At 34.8% G+C, this 16,786-nt stretch overlaps 1 protein-coding gene across 2 annotated transcripts in view; it reads right to left on the bottom strand.

The window, feature by feature from the left end:
• WDR7 (WD repeat domain 7) overlaps positions 1 to 16,786 on the bottom strand; it is a 365,561-nt gene that overhangs the window by 243,391 nt on the left and 105,384 nt on the right. For both annotated transcript variants that reach the window (XM_007191962.2, XM_007191960.2), the window contains exons 15-16: positions 11,467 to 12,236; positions 10,063 to 10,151 (exon numbers count right to left, since the gene is read on the bottom strand). In XM_007191962.2, the coding sequence (XP_007192024.1) occupies positions 10,063 to 10,151; positions 11,467 to 12,236 (859 nt within the window). The remainder of the gene's footprint in view (positions 1 to 10,062; positions 10,152 to 11,466; positions 12,237 to 16,786) is intronic.

Raw genomic sequence — 16,786 nt, forward strand, 5'->3', positions numbered from 1 at the left:
TGAAAATTTTATCCGGGAAATTATCATTCTTTTTATTATAACAGACCTGTTTTTTGTTCCTTATGAAATTACAAGTATTTTATAATGTTATACTTATGAAAGGATTAGAATTACTCTCAGTTGTATATTTCATAAGATCTAAGAATTCCATTGTAATCTTGCAAAGAAATCCCCAATATTTCTACATATTCCATTGAATAATTTCTCATTTTAAAATCATTTTTAAATATAAATTCAGTAATTATGGCCTACAAAATATTCAATTCCCCATGCAAAAAGTTGGTAAGCCTTTGGTGGCAAGGAGTAAATTTACAGGTTTTAGCTTTCATGCCACCAAAATTGTTGAGCAAGTTCCTCTGGTGGTTTCCAACAGTTGGGGTTTTTCTATAATTTCACTTTAAATAAAGGAGAAATTATTATTCCTGAAAAGTCTGGGTTAACTTCATCTGACTTTATCATTAATTCTGAAAGGACACTAGAATGGTAAGGTGAAAAAATTCAATACAAACAAACCAAAGTTTAGGACTGAGTGATCATTCCCCTAGCTAGGTCAAATAAGGAGTGGGATTAAACTATAATGTTTTCCCTAAATCACAAGTCGAAAGGAAACTAGAAATGCTACTGGCAAAACTGCTAGAATAAGAATATGTCTTAATAGAATAATGTTCAATATATATAGCTTTATTTGTAATGAGAGAGATAAACAGATGCTCTGAGTATTATATTTCTGAAGCCCTGTTTAAACGATATTGCATGTAGAAAAAGCCTTTTACACTTTCCTTTAATAAATTCTGTGGGCACTTAAAATAAAAAAAAAAACTGTAATAGAAATCAAGGAATCAGATTTACTATGCTTTAAAAATCTCTGCATCATCATCAAAAAATACTTTATTCAGACCACCTCATAACTGAAACTGCAGAATCTAGAACTATTTTCATAATTCATTGAGAATACTGAAATTAAACTCTACTACAGCTTTAAAACTGTCCACATATAGAAAAATCAGCAATAGAAATTAGAAGAAAAAAGTACACTACCATAATAAAAAGCTCAAGATCTAATGACACATAATAAATCTGAATAAGTTATGTATGGCACTGAACATCAAAGATTTATACCATAAAACATAAGCAAGCATTTAATTTCTTAAAACAGAAAAGCTGCTGTGTCAACTTTTTGCTCCTCTTACCAATTTGCTCCTCTTATTAAGGACCAGTAAAACACAAGGGAAAATAGTCTCAGCACAGCTTCAAAATGGTGACAGAACTGACACAAGTTCTCTTATTTTACCTGAGAAAGTTCTTTAAGTAATGTTGCAGCTAAGAGCCTCTTCACAATGCCTTACTCTCACATGAAAAGACAGATGAAGATAAACATGTGTGACAACATATATGTGCACACATATGCTCTGGTTTCCCTTTAAATGGCATATATAGAAGTACTCAAAATGACAATAGCCATGGTTTCTGTCTTTGAACAGGTCTACCTCAGTCTTCATTTGAAATCTAAATCTAAGCTCCATTTTTGCCAATTGCCATTGTGATATGAAAAATCTACATAGGGAAGAAAGCAAACATACTTTTGGTAGCAAGTGCTCTCTACATATTGGTCTAAACCTCATTACCCTCCCAGCAGATATACACAAATAGCCCTCTCAATACATTTTTCAGAAGAAAAAAAAAAGATAACCTAGAACGTACAGAAGACCAAATGCAATGCTGAAAAAGAAAGTTTTTTCAAAGCTAAACACTAAAAAGATAAATAAAATTATTTTACAATGAATCACTTTATCTAAAGTGTTATATGAGAATCATGAAGCTTTGAGAGGGAGAGGATAGAGGAGGAGAAAACATGAAAATATTAGAAATGAGGAAACAGAGTCAATCACCATGTACTTAATACAAAGGCCTTCCACACTGGGTATGCCATCTAATATAGAGATCTTAAAGTAACATCTGCCTTTCTGTAAACTTCTTTTACGTCTACACTTTTATCTTAGGTAGGCATTCTCATCATCTTTTAAATCAACCTGAAGCATTAGGATAAATCATTAACCAAACATCATAAGGAGAAAAGGATATCTTTAAAACACTGTAAAAGGAGAGCACAAATAGCTAAGGGCACTAAGGGAACACAAAGCTCCAGGAAGTAGAAACGATGAGGAGCTACCATAAATCAGAATGAGTAAACAGCCCAAGATGGTACTCTGACAAACAGACAGATATGCATCAAGGCAAAATACGAAAGTGTTGATAATGTTTGAAAAATACAGTAACACTACTTAGCCTCTAGATCACCACTGGATTACATTAGAATTGGAGTAAGTTCAGATGGAGTGATAGTTTTATGTTGGCCTATAACTTCAACCAAAGAGTCAAAAAAAAAAAAACCCCAAAAAACCACACCTTTTTGTAAAAGGTCTCCATTAACATCCAAAATAAATAAATGAGCAAGACAAAAACTATGTGGAGAGAGTTCATTATAGTGAAAGATAAAATTATAATATAAACACTAACTTGAATTAGACATATGAAGGCTATTAAAATTTTCTTTCATTTGATTAATGTAATCAGTGCCTACTCCATGCCAGGTACTAAGCTAAGCATATAAAAACTTATAAAGATTAGACCAAGATGCTGCTCTCAAAGTACTCAGAGTCTGGTAGGAAAAGCAAATAAGCAGCCAACTAAAATCATAAACTGCACTCCTCTGGATCTCCTCCACTAGATATAAGCTCCTTGAAGGCAGGGATCTCTTGTCTGCCCTTACAGCCTCAGTTCCTAGTTATTGACATATTGACTCTAGAAGCATAAAGAGTAGGTATCTATAGATTCATTCAATCAACAAATATTTACTGAGCTCCTTCTATGTACCAGCCACTGTTCCAAGCACTTGTGATAAATCAGTGAACAAAAAAGAAAAAACAGCCCTGCCCTCTGAGCTTCCGAAGCAGACCAAAGTTAGAGCTTCTGCAATTAAATTATAGCTATAGCAATTTTTTTTAAAGGGCACATAAGTTCAAACACAAAATTTTAAGGGATTCGCAGTCCCCTTCATTAGCCTGACATAGGTACTCCTAGTTTTTTGCTATAGATCCTGGAAAAGGATGGTGAGTAACTATTGGTTATAATTTAGGAACAACTACCTCTTACTTCTAAGTTTAGACAACCTAAATTGGATCCACTTCTTAAAAATAAAATTGCAAATAATGTAACATAACTTTAAATCTTTAAGTTGCCTAGACTTACCTCCACACCTACCCCTGAGTAAAGATGTAACTATTAACACAAAGATATGGTCACAGTCAAGATAAGCACAAGAGGCACAGACCAAAGACTTTCGCCGTGAAATTACTGAATTGATAAAGAGAAGTACAATCTGTCAGAACACAGAAAAGCCTAAAGCCATGGGCAGGCTCAGGGATGTATGACCATGAACAAAAATTTACTTGGTTGACATCTCTGATCCCTTCCTCAAGTGAGATATTTTATAAACTGCAAAATCAAGTATTTAATAAATGAATACTGTCTCTATCAAAAAGTACGACTGTCAGTAAATGTTAATTATTGGAAAACACTGAATTAACAAGCCAACTGCTAGACAAACTTCTTGTGAAGAAATTATTTGCCCATGATATACCCTGATATTGTTTATGAGAAATTATGTTAGCAAAACTATATAATTTTTATTCTCAGACCCAAATGCCTGTAAAAGGTCCAATTCCCAGCTAAAGTCTTTATTCCATATAGATTATTTTGGAGCTGAACAAGTATTAACCAACATAAAGTGACAAGTTTATCGAAAAGAAGCATATTCATGTTTGCAATCCAACTTGAAAATAGATTGTGAGTCAATGTGGGCTACAGTGGGAGTCAGGAAAAGAAATCATAAGGAAAGATGAAAATATTTAAAAGAAAACCAACGTAAGAGAAGTCAGAGTAGAGAGATGAGACTAAATAATACTCTGCTGAAGAGCAGTCAAGGAATCAAAGCCCTTTATCTGTACAGCACCACTTCCTACCCTACATTGGTTATGTTCGTGTGTTACCTTCCAGATAGACATAAACTATTCAAGACAGTATACATTAGACTAATCTCTCTGTACCCCAAATAGAGTCGTTTGGAGGGAAAACAAAAGAGCTTAACAAATATATGTTAAAGAAATATTACACTTCAATATTCAAATAGAAAATGAGTTTTATAATGCCATCCTAAAGCATTTTACTATGTAATTCTCAGTACAGATTGCTAACCTTCATTTACTTTATAAGATAAGCATCTGCGCTGTTCCAAATGGAAATTCCTAAATCTATCACCTTAAGTAAATGCTTTAGAAAAAGACAATTTTTAGTTCCTTCTTCACTGCTCTCAAGACTCAAGCCTTTTCCGAGAGGAGCAACATTAAAGCACTCCAACTTTAAAATCCTCAGACCTGGCCAGGTGGGCAAATTCAATACCATCATGGTGGTGAAATATATAATGCATCATTGATCAATAAGAAATAACAATTCTAAAGGTTTATGCACCCAATAAAGAGAGCTTCAAAATATACTAAGCAAAAACTGATAGAAATGCAGGAAGGAATAAACACATCCACAACTGCTGCAGAATTCAATACCCTTATCTAAACGATAGAACCAAGTGGGCAGAAAAATCAGCTAATATATGCTAAACTTGAATACTCTTAAGCAACATGACCTGACATTTATGAAACACTCCACCCAACAAGAGGAGAATACACAGTCGTCTGAAGTGCACACAGTATGCTGACCAAGAAAGACCATATTTAGGGCCATAAAACAAGTCTCAATATTCAAAGAATTCAAACCATACAAAGTATATTATCTGACCATAAATTAGAAATCAATAGCAGAAAGATCCTTGGAAAGTTCCCAAATGTTTGGAAATTTAACTCAATAATAAATTACCCAGGGATAAAAGAAAAAGTCAAAAGAAAAAGGAAAAGGAAAACATATCGAAATATGTGGGATGCTACTAAAGCTGTACTTAGGGGTAAATCTGTAGTGCTGACTGCCTATATCAGGAAAGGAGAAAAGTTTTATGTCCATGACCTCAGTTTCTACTCTAAAAAAATAAAAATTAAAAATATAAGCAAATTTAAAGCAAAAGAAATGAAATAATAACAAGCAAAGCAGAAATAAATGAAATAGAAAACAGAAGAACAACAGATTAAAAACTAATGAAACCAAAAGCTGGTTAAGAACTATAAAACTGCTAAGTTACTAGCTAGACTGATCAGGAAAAAAGAGAAAAAACATAAATTATGAATAATAGAAATGAGATAGGGGATGTCATTTCAAATCCTACAGATATGATATTGAAAGGAAAATAAGAGAATATTAAACAACTTTTTGCCAATAAATTTGACACAAATTACCAAAGTTCACCCAAGATGAATTAAAAAAAAAAAAAACCTAAATAGCTCTGTATCTATTAAAGCATTTAAATTTGTAGTTAAAAAATCTTCCCATAAAGAAAACCCTATGCCCACATATTTTCACTGGTGAAACCAATCAAACAAGTAAAAAATAGTATCAATTCTACACATGCCCTTCCAGAAAACACAAGAAAAGGGATAACATCCTAAGTCATTCTGTGAGACTAGCATTATCCTGTTACCAAAATTGAACAAACACATTATTGAAATGAAAAACTCTAGACCAAAATCCCTCATGATCATACACATAAAAACTCTTAACAAAATTTTAGCAAATTATATACAATAATCTATAAAAAGGATAATTCATCATGACCAAGTGTGATCTACCCCAGGATTGCAAGGTTTTTTTTTAAAATTCAAAATTCAATGTTCTTGGACTTATTGAGAAAATAAAGGAGAAAATTCATTTGATAATTTCAATAGATGCAGAAAAATCATCTGACAAAATCTAACATCTGTTCATAATTTTAAAATCTCAGCAAACTAGGAATAGGAGGGAACTTCCTCAACATCCAGCTCATCTAAGAAAAACTTATAGCTAACTCATACTTAATAGTAAGAGACTGAATGCTTTATCCCTAAGATTGGGAATGAGGCAAGGATGTCTGCTCTAACTTCAATTCAACATCAGTAAGCAACCATCAAGCATAAAAACTTTTTACAAAACAATAATAACTGGACTTCCCTGGTGGCACAGTGGTTAAGAATCCGCCTGCCAATGCAGAGGACACGGGTTTGAGCCCTGGAACGGGAAGATCCCACATGCCGCAGAGCAACTAAGCCCGTGTGCCACAACTACTGAGTCTGCATTCTAGAGCCCACGAGCCACAACTACTGAAGCCCGCGTGCCTAGAGCCCGTGCTCTGCAACAAGAGAAGCCACCGCAATGAGAAGCCTGCACACCACAATGAAGAGTAGCCCTCGCTCACCGCAACTAGAGAAAGCCCGCGTGCAGCAACGAAGACCCAATGCAGCCAGAAATAAATAAAATAAATAAACTTATAAAAAAAATTAATAATAACAGCATATTGAATCCAAAGGAAGTGGGAGAAGTAAAGAGCGGAATTTAGTGAAACAGGAAAAAATATGCATTAGAAAGGATAAACAAAGGCACTATGGATTAAAAAGATTGATAAAGCCCCAGTAAGACTGATCAAGAAAAAAGAAAGCTATAAATGATTAATATCAGGAATAAAAATGGAGACATCACCACAGATACTACAGAAATTAAAAAGATAAGATGTTATCTTTTCAAATGCAAACACATTTGAAAATTTAGAACTGGAAAAATCCCTAAATATGTACTAAATGAAACTGACACAAAAATAAACAGAAAATCTGAAGTTCTATAACAATGAGAGAAACTGAACTTAGAATTTTACAGCTCCCCACAAAGAAAACTCTAGGTCTAACCCCAGCAAATTCCACTGCACATTTATGAAATAATTAATGCCAATCTCACACAAATTCTACCTAAAAATGGAAAAGGAAGATTTCCCCAATCCATCTGCCAAAACTTGAATAAAGTAAAACCTTACATAAATATTAGAAGAAAACGTTTTCCTAAATAAAAAATATTAAATTAAATGCAACAACATATAAGATAATAATACATCACAAGATTGGTTTTATTCTGGAATGCAAAATTGGGTTGTAAATTCATCACATTAATAGAGTAAAAAAAATTATATAGTCACCTCAACAGATACAGAAAAAGCATGATAAAATCCAACATACATTGATGATAAACATTTTGCAAAGGAACAGAAGAGTTAATTTCTTAAATTATCTGTAAAAGCATATAGGAAATATCATGATTATGAAATCTTAAAAGTTCTCCCTTTGATACTGGAAATAAAAATGTTGTTCCATATGATTGTCCATATGATCAAAAGAATCTACAGAAAAGTATTACCTTTAATAGGTGAATTTAGCAAGATTCTTTGATACAAGGTCAATATATGAAAGTCAACTGCATTTCTATATCAGGGGCACAGAAAATGAAGAAATTTAATATCAATTAGATATTAAATAGAGTATTTTAAAAATCTAATATCTAGGAATAAATCTAACAAAAGAAATATAAGACCTCTACATAGAAAACTATACAGAGTTATGATAGCTAAATAAGACCTAAATAAATGTAGAGATATATCAAGTTGATGGATTAAATGAGTGAACCCCACTAAGATAATAATTTTCCCCAAAATGATCTACAAATTCAATAAAATCAAAGTTAAAATCACAATAGGTCTTTGTGACAATAATAAAACAGTTCTAAAGTTTATACTGAAATTCAAAAGGACAAGAATAGTCAAGACATTCTTTAAGAAGAAAAGGTGGGAAGACTTGATCTATTAAATATTAAGTCTTATTACAGAGCTACAGTAATTAAGGCACAATGATACACAAACAAATCAAAGTGCTCAAACAGCTCAGAAATAGACTACCATATATAAGGACATTATATTTATGACAAAAATGGCACTGCAAAGCAGTGGGGAAAGAATCATCTCTTTAATAAATCACGCTGTACCAATTTTGTATATGGAAGTAAAATCAAAACAGGACCCCTGCTTCACATAATACACAAAATTAAGGTCTAGGCAGATTATAGACCTAAATGAGAAAGGTAAAATAAGAAAGCTTCTAAAAGAAAATACAGAAGAATATCCTCATACCAGAGTAGAAATATCAGGGTAATTTCTTAAATAGGACACAAAAATATTAATCAGGAATGAAAATACTGTTATGTCAGATATACTAGCCATACCAAAATGGCTAAAGTGAAAAACATGGAAAATATTAAGTGTTGGCTAGGATATCTTACCAGCTATATATGAGAGGTCTCACTGATCCATATCCCAGCTAACACAACAATTTCCATCTTTTTCCCCTTAGCCAGTTTGATGGATGTATATGTCTCTCACTTAGGAAAACATGCTAACATTACCCACAATTAAAGCTGAAGATAAATATATGCAGAAATTCCACTTTTGGTTACATATGCAACAGAAAAACTTATAATATACACTAAGATTCAAATACAAGAATGTTCATAGCAGAATTATTTATGAAAATGAAACACTGGAAATAATCCAAATGTTTATTGGCCAAAAAATGGATGAAAAAATTGTGGTCTATTCATTCATCAGAATAGTATACAGCAACAAAATGAACAATGAAAATGAACAAACTATAGTCACGTGCAACAACACTGATAAATCTCACAAAAGTAGCCAAACACAAAAGAATACGTACTCCATGACTAACTGAACGCATATAAAATTCAAAACACAGGCAAAACTAAACCATAGTGTTTAGGGATTTAAACTTAGGTGGTACAACCATTAAGGAAAGGAAGGAAATGATTTCCTAAAAGTCAAGATAGTAGTTACCTTTGGAAGAGGAAGGTATACTGATTGGAAGGGAACATGTAGGAGGCTTCAGGAGTACTGGCAATGTTCTATTTCTTGTCCAGGGATATAGTTACATGGGTGTTTAGCTTGTAAAAATCACTGAGCTGCATATTTGTTTTGCGCACTTTCCTGTGTGTATTTCACACATACACAAGTATAAATTTATCTAATTAAAACTTTTATATAACTTCATATAGACTATTATAAAATGAGTATAAAGGCTTGATGAGAGGACAGGGGAATAAGAGGGGTGACCACATGGGCTGGAAATGAAGGATAGGAGTGGCATAGAGAGTGGGGGGAGCTTATCTTCCATAATGAGAAGCTACGACACAGTACCTAAAACTAAAAACCAAGCATACCATTTAAGGATATTAAAGTAAGTACAAACTATCAGCTAAGAGAGCAGAGGACTTGTTCTAGGAAAGAGAAAAATTGTAGGCATAAAGTTGGAGGCCTATTGTTCACCAAACAAATCTTGCAGAACTGTTCACTGACTCTTTAAAACCTTAAACAACTTTTTTGAAAAAAGAACATCCTACAATGTCACCATTTACAAGCAGAACCTTCAACTTAGCCTAAAGGAAAGCTCTCTAAGCAGAAGTGATTCCCCCCTGAACTCTGATTAGCTCACTTGTCAGTCTTAAAATGAGTGTAAAAGAAAATAAAGGAAGAAAAACTCAATCTTTCTTCTATCCCCTAACAAAACAAAAGCTACGAACAAAAAGTTAAAGTATATAATGACTAAATAAAAAGAAACTATTTCCACTGTGGATTACAATGCATGAACTACTGGCAAATGACACAAGAACAGCTATAGTATGGAAATATGAATTTAAACATTTCTAAATGTAGTTTAAAAAATAGACATAACTTATAGACTCAAGATACACACATTAAGGCACTAGCGTTGTCAAGTTAAGGTGCCCCTAATGCATAAAAATTAGGCCAAAGACAGTACAATAAAATTATGTGAAATACGCTCATTTATCAATTTCTAAATAAATCTGATTTATTTTTAACTAACATCTTAATTATCCATATTTACATCTGGAATATAACAACTTTTCTCTATTTAACAATCTGAGACAAACAAAATGTTATGATTATACATTAGCTATGCCTCCTCAGTTTCTAGAGCTGAAATGTCATGTCAATTACTTAACAAGATTTAATTTTACCTTGTTTAATCTGTCCTTGCACAATATTACTGGAAGTTGGAGGAGAACCCCTTGCCTTAGAAAGGTCTGGGGTGCCTGGTCTAGGTGGCCTTTAAAAAGAAGAAGAAAATACATGTATATATACACATTCATAGTTTCATAATTCCAGAGCCATTTAAAATATTAAGCTTTCTAGTTCCAAGTGAATTGCTAAAGAAACACATAACAGAACATTTTCAATTTGCTGTTCCAAAAAGATAGGGGTGTTTTGTTTTGTACCTATTAACATTTTCCATTTCAGATTTTAATACAGAAAACTAAATGATTAACAAATAGCAAGTAAAAATTTTACATCTACAGTTTATGCTTTAAACTAGTTTAAGAAATATTTATGAACACTTTAATCTACTACCACTGACAGATAAATATCATCACTAACCCTTCATTCTTCAGTATTAGCATGCTGATAATTCAGCCCACCCCATATCATTGGTCCAAATGAACTTATGGAACAATATACTGAGTTTCAAAAAAATCAGCCCTAAAATCTGAAAAAGGTAATAAGGCATTAAGAAATCTTCCACTCCACAGGCAGACTGTCCCCTTTTGAATTCCGGCCCTACCATTTACTACTTGTGTGACCTTGGGCAAGTTACTTCACGTCTCTGTGTCTCAGCTCTATCATCTGTAACAAAAGGATAATAAAAGTACCTACCTTATAGGGGTAAGGGCATTAAGGAGGTAACATCTGTAAAGTGCTTACAACAGAGCCAGACAGTAGGTAAGTGCTACTTTAGTATGTTAGATTTAAAAAATCCTAAATGTGGTCAGCTCTCAATAAAGTATAATAAAACTAGAGTTTAAAAAGTTGTCTTCATGACTTCTGGAAAATGAGAAATAGCAACTCAGGTTAAATATGTAGAAATATTAAAAGAATACTTTCCTGCACTTTAAAAAGTTGTTTCTTCTTTTCCCATTGAGAAATTCTGACTATACTTCTCACAAAATGCTGAAGCCAGCCACTGAACACTTACCATTCATCACGTGGGTCACACATTTTAACCAAATATACAATTTGAATTAAATGTTAGTGCAAACTGTAAATAGATACAATCTAAGATTATATTTACTGAAGAGCTAGTCTATAATTTGTTAAAGCTGAACTCTGACCTACTCCCTCATTCTAAGTTTTTTTTAAATAGCTACTAAGTATGTCTGAGTATAGATAAAACTGTACAATTTGATTATATTTTAAGTCATGCATGTTGTATTTAAAATTTAAAGGGGAAACACTGAGATGACACAAAAATGCCAAGGTGTGTAGAGTCCCCCCCCCCCAAAAAAAGGTAATAAGAAGTGACAAAAATAAAACAGGTTTCTTTTTTTTTGAAACATAAGAATAAAATCAAACTATCATGGTCACACCTGGTAGGGCCCTTCTTCATATGATCACCAATAAAAGTTGCATTGGTCATACTCATTAAGGTATTTGCCAAAGATATGATAGACAGGAGATGTTGTGTGGTGACGGCCCGGGACACTCCGTAAGTTCCCTTTCCTACTCCCTCCGTTGCCAGCAGCTTCCTTCCTACTTCTGCTTTCCCATGTGATAGTTTACAAGCAGCCTGATTATAACCAGGAAGCATCAGTGACATATGACCTCCTCTCGATAAGAGGCCGAACGATACTGTGCAGTGGGGTTTCAGCATTCCAAGGCGATCAAGACAGACTTCATCCAGAACATCATTCAAACCCCAGGCATGAAGGCAGGACATGAACAATTTTGCGGTGTCCATAGTCAGATTATATTCTAACAGGGTCAGTGGCTTAGATTTGCTGGCCCGATATTCGGGATCACTTTCTTCCCGCCTCTGTCTCATTATCTCCTCATCCTCCTCTTCATCATCAAGGAGATGTTCCTTTATGTTCTCTTTGATAGTTTCTTTCACTTGTTGGAAGAGAACTGCTGCTCGTTTTCCAGTTAGAAAAGAGCCCCCTTTGTCTGAACTGCCAGATGCTTTTTGCAGATTCTCTGGGGAAATAAGCGCAGTATTCGGCCTAGAGGCTTCTTCAGTCAGGAGTTGAATAATCAACGCTTCCACATCAAAGAAAAGCACATGTATGTCCGGGTCTGTTAGGTTTGTCTTTATTGCTTGAACCATCAGGGAGTTATGAGAATATTTAGGTAAATTTCCCTGCAACAAATATTTTTAAAAGATGGCTATAATTCAAAGTATTTAATTTCATGCATTCATTAATGAACAATAAATAATCAAAGGGATTTAAATGCTTATTAAGCTGTCTTTTTAGGTATCTATATCATTAAGAGTAACACACTAACTTTGCCAATCAGCAGCATGTAAAAGATATGAACTTAAACAATTAGAAGAACTTTATGCTGAAACAATTATAAAACTGTCAATTAATCTTTAAAAAAAAAGAAAATGAAAGTTAATTATTGAAGCAGGAAGTCTTTTTACTCATAGAACAGATTAAAAGTTGTTTCAGTAACTTACATGCAAATTCTACCTCTGAGAATGTAATACTACTCTTCCACCTGAAAGAATAATGCATTCATCACAGCTACTCATCCTTTTAAGTTGCTGCACCATCAAATTCCTCCTTTTTTACTTTACCTTCAATCTCTCCCTGTCTGTAAATTCTTTTCCCTCAATAGAGAACATGTTCAAGTCTACTTAGAGTCTTTAAAAGTGTTATCCTTTGATCATGTTCCTTCTTCTATTTCCTTCCCAGTCTACTGCCCCTTTTAGCCACATTTAAGGAAAGCAGTGGACTAATCCAGTGGAAACTTTTCAGTCCCTCTCCTCGTTAATGTCTTTGCAGTATCTCTGACCATATCCATAATCTCTGACATTGTTGATTTTGCTAAGAGAGACAGAAAGAGAGAGAAAGTATAAAAAGAGCTTCCCAGAGAACACCTTCTTAGTGAGCCTTCTAATTCTGACCACCCTTCTCAGTCAGCTGCGCTGAAAACTCACTCTTTCTCCCGTATTAGAACTATCACCTGTATGCAGGTGGCCCCCTAATCTCCATCACCAGCCAGACCAGCTCCTGAAGGAGCTTCAATCCTGCAGTTCCCACGGCTTGTATCTGGATGTCCCACAGAAACTTGTGCTTAATCTGTCCTAATCTCCACCCTCCCACTAAACCTGCTGCATCTCCCACACCACTGGTTGAGAATCATTCTTCTAATCTATCCCCACCATCACCATCACTATGTTCAGACCCTTATGTCCTCTCCTCTAAACAGGCTTCACTGCCCCTAGTCTCTCCTTACTCCCATCCAGCCTCCACAGGCCACAAGACTGCTTGCTGAAGAACAAATCCAATCATGTCACTCTTCTGCCAAACACTGCCATTACCATGGGTTATTAACAGAAATGGAAAATACAAAATTAAAACTAAATCAAAGTATAGGTGAATAGATCTCAAGATGAGAAAGGACTTGCCAAACACACTTAAATTTAAAATTCACTACTATAAAAAGTTAAGGCAAGTAAGAAATAGGAAGAAAAATGTGCCAGAAATAGGACTAATGAAGTTATAATCTATATAAAAAATAGTAATACCAAAATAAAAGGGAAAAATACCATAAAGGTCAAGGGCAATTCACAGTAAAAGAGACAAATAGTCAAGGAATATAAGGGAAAACCTACTCAAATGAATTGTCGAGGAAATAACAATTAAATAACCACAAGATACCACTTATAAAATTAGCAAACAGTAAACACGAAAAAAATACTTAGCCAGGAGTACAATGAAAGTCAGACCCACACACTGCAGGCATGAATTTAAATAGAGCCTTTTGGAAGAGCAATTTGGCAAAATACATCATGAGCCCTTAAGATTGTTTGATCCAGTACATTTATTTCTAGAACCCTATCCTAAATAGTCAGAAATACAAAGACGTTCAGTGAAACAGTATCCATTATTTTAGATTGAAAACAACCTAAATAATCCAACAATAAAGAAATAAATAATTTAAACATAACCATGTAATAAATATTGTAATCACTACAAATCATGCTTCCTGGGCACATTTAACCACATGGCAAAATGCCCATGTTCCAATTTTAAGTGCGATAAGATTACACATGTGAACATACGTACACACACACACACACACACACACACACACACACACAATACAACAGAGTATAATTGTGATTTCATTTATTCAATGCCCACGTATGCATTTGAGCACAGTGACAAACACTGGAAAGAAATACATGAAAATGTTCATAGCAACCACTTTTTGTGATAGAGTCATATCAGATTTACATTTTCTTCATATTTCCATATATTTCTTAAATTGTATATAATCAATATGTATTATTTTCATAATTAGAAAATAATGCTCTAGAATAAAATGCAAAATCCTTCAGTACAACATTCAAGGCCCATTACAATTTGATACCAAATATTTTCCAGCTATAACAAAAAGGCTCTAGCACCATAACCACACTCCCTCACCCATTAATCCCTTTATTTATTTCTTTACACAAAATATTCCTCTTTGCTCTACTCCAATCCCTTCTCTTCCATCAAGACCCTAATCCTCCCAGGAAAGTTAGTCTACAATGAACCCAGTTCCCATAACATTTTCTATACTATATATCACAAACTTGTAAGCCCTGGATATATTTATATAATTAGTTATTTTATGTATTTACATTTTCCTGTACTCTACAGGAACTATACCTTACTCATCTTGTGTAACCTCATGCGTATCAGAGTACCTGGCAGAATGAACAAAGAACATAAAAATCTTTATAAAATTATTTTAAGTGGCTAATCAACTCTTCACTCGTAAAATTACACTAAGTCCCTTTAAATGGCCTATCTTCTGTCTCAGTCCTCCTCCCATCTGACTATGTTCCTTTCCAGCTTAAGAGGCTTCAACAGCATTTTATAACCCAAGGATAAAATCTTCGTAAAGACTTCTTTGCAAAGCACAAAACAGCCTCCAAAACAGACTGCTGCTGACTCCCCCAATTCCATCTCTAACCACAACCCTGCATCTTCTACTGAAACCAAATTAAACCACTTGTGCCTTCCAGAACCATGCAGTTGCAGACATTTGTACCTTTGCATTACTTATGCCAGGATCATGCTCCTTTCTCATTCCCACTGCTGCCACTCAAGTCATACTTCTATTCAACCTTCAAGAAGTAACTCAAGTGGCTGCTCTTTCAAAAATTATTTCCAGAATTATCACTAATTCTGCTTCCTTTGTATAAACCTCTGCTCTGAATTGAATAAATGGTATTTAAAGGAAGGTAGAAAATAAATATTATTTCCATACTATAGCTTAAGAACCTAAGGTGCATAAGCAGTAATGATAAATTTACACTACACAAAATATGAAGTAAAAAAAAAAAAATCAAGACTTTCTGAATTTCATTCCTCTGTTTAACTCATTCGTTCCACATTTACCTATGTTTGTGCAAGGCACTAAGGACACAAAGATAAATAAGACGATTTTCTAGTCATGCAACTCAAAACTAACAATAATGACATTACTATGTAGGATGAATGGTACTACAAATAAAGGGCAGTTGGAAGGTACAATAAGAAACACAACAGAAAGGGACTTCCCTGGTAGCTCAGTGGTTAAGAATCTGCCTGCCAATGCAGGGGACACAGGCTCGAGCCCTGGTGTTGGAAGATCCCACATGCCGCGGAGCAACTAAGCCCGTGTGCCACAACTACTGAGCCTGCACGCCACAACTACTGAAGCCCGCACGCCTAGGGCCTGTGCTCTGCAACAAGAGAAGCCACCGCAATGAAAAGCCTGTGCACCACAACAAAGAGTAGCCCCCGCTCACCGCAACAAGAGAAAGCCTGTGCATGGCAACAAAGACCCAATGCAGCCAAAAAAAAAAAAAAAAAAGAAACACATCAGAGAAAGAGAAAGTACCAACTCCACCTTGGGTGATCAGGGAGAACCTCACCAAAGGGATAACTTGAGGTATGCAAGGGCAGAAAGATAGCAGGATGTGAAAAAGCATAAAGGCAGGAAACATCACAGGATGGGTGTTGATGTTGATGACCAAGACAAAGAATGCAAGGCATGGTTCATTGAGAGCACAGATGTCCACACTAAGGCTTCTGAACTTTCTCTTGCAGGCTTAGGAGCCATTAAAACAGTGCTTCTCTCAGAACACCAGGGATGCTTGTTAAAGTACAGGTTCCTGGGCCTGATATCAGACCTGAATCAATGTCTCTTGGAAAGGATCAGAATCTGCCTAATGAAACCCTAGATGGCTTTATACAGTAAAGTATGAGAGCTCCTATCTAAAGGCTTTAATAAGGGAAGTAACATGATCAAATTTAATTTTATAACTATTTATCCACCAGCAATGTTGGCTGAAAAGAAGCAAGATCAGGATCATGAATATAAACCTGGAGGAAACAGAAGCCATCCAGATGAGGGAAGATAAAAGTATGCAATAGTACTGAAAATGTAGAAGATGGGATGGGTTGAAGGATGCATACACTACTGTTTTATTTCTCACACCACCATGCTTCGTATTTCCTTTTTCAAACACTAAATGTGTAATGTTAAACACTATGCTTAGAAGATGGCGGTGTGGGAAGATGCGGAGTTAGCGTCTCCCCACAACTAGGGCACCTGCTGGCCGCTGGTGGGGGACTCTGACGCCCAAGGAGATGGGAGGAACCCCCAAGTGAACTGGTAGAACATGGGGGACTGAGTGGGGAG

The sequence above is a fragment of the Balaenoptera acutorostrata genome, chromosome 13 (assembly GCF_949987535.1).
Source record: "Balaenoptera acutorostrata chromosome 13, mBalAcu1.1, whole genome shotgun sequence".
NCBI classification, from domain to species: Eukaryota; Metazoa; Chordata; class Mammalia; order Artiodactyla; family Balaenopteridae; genus Balaenoptera; species Balaenoptera acutorostrata.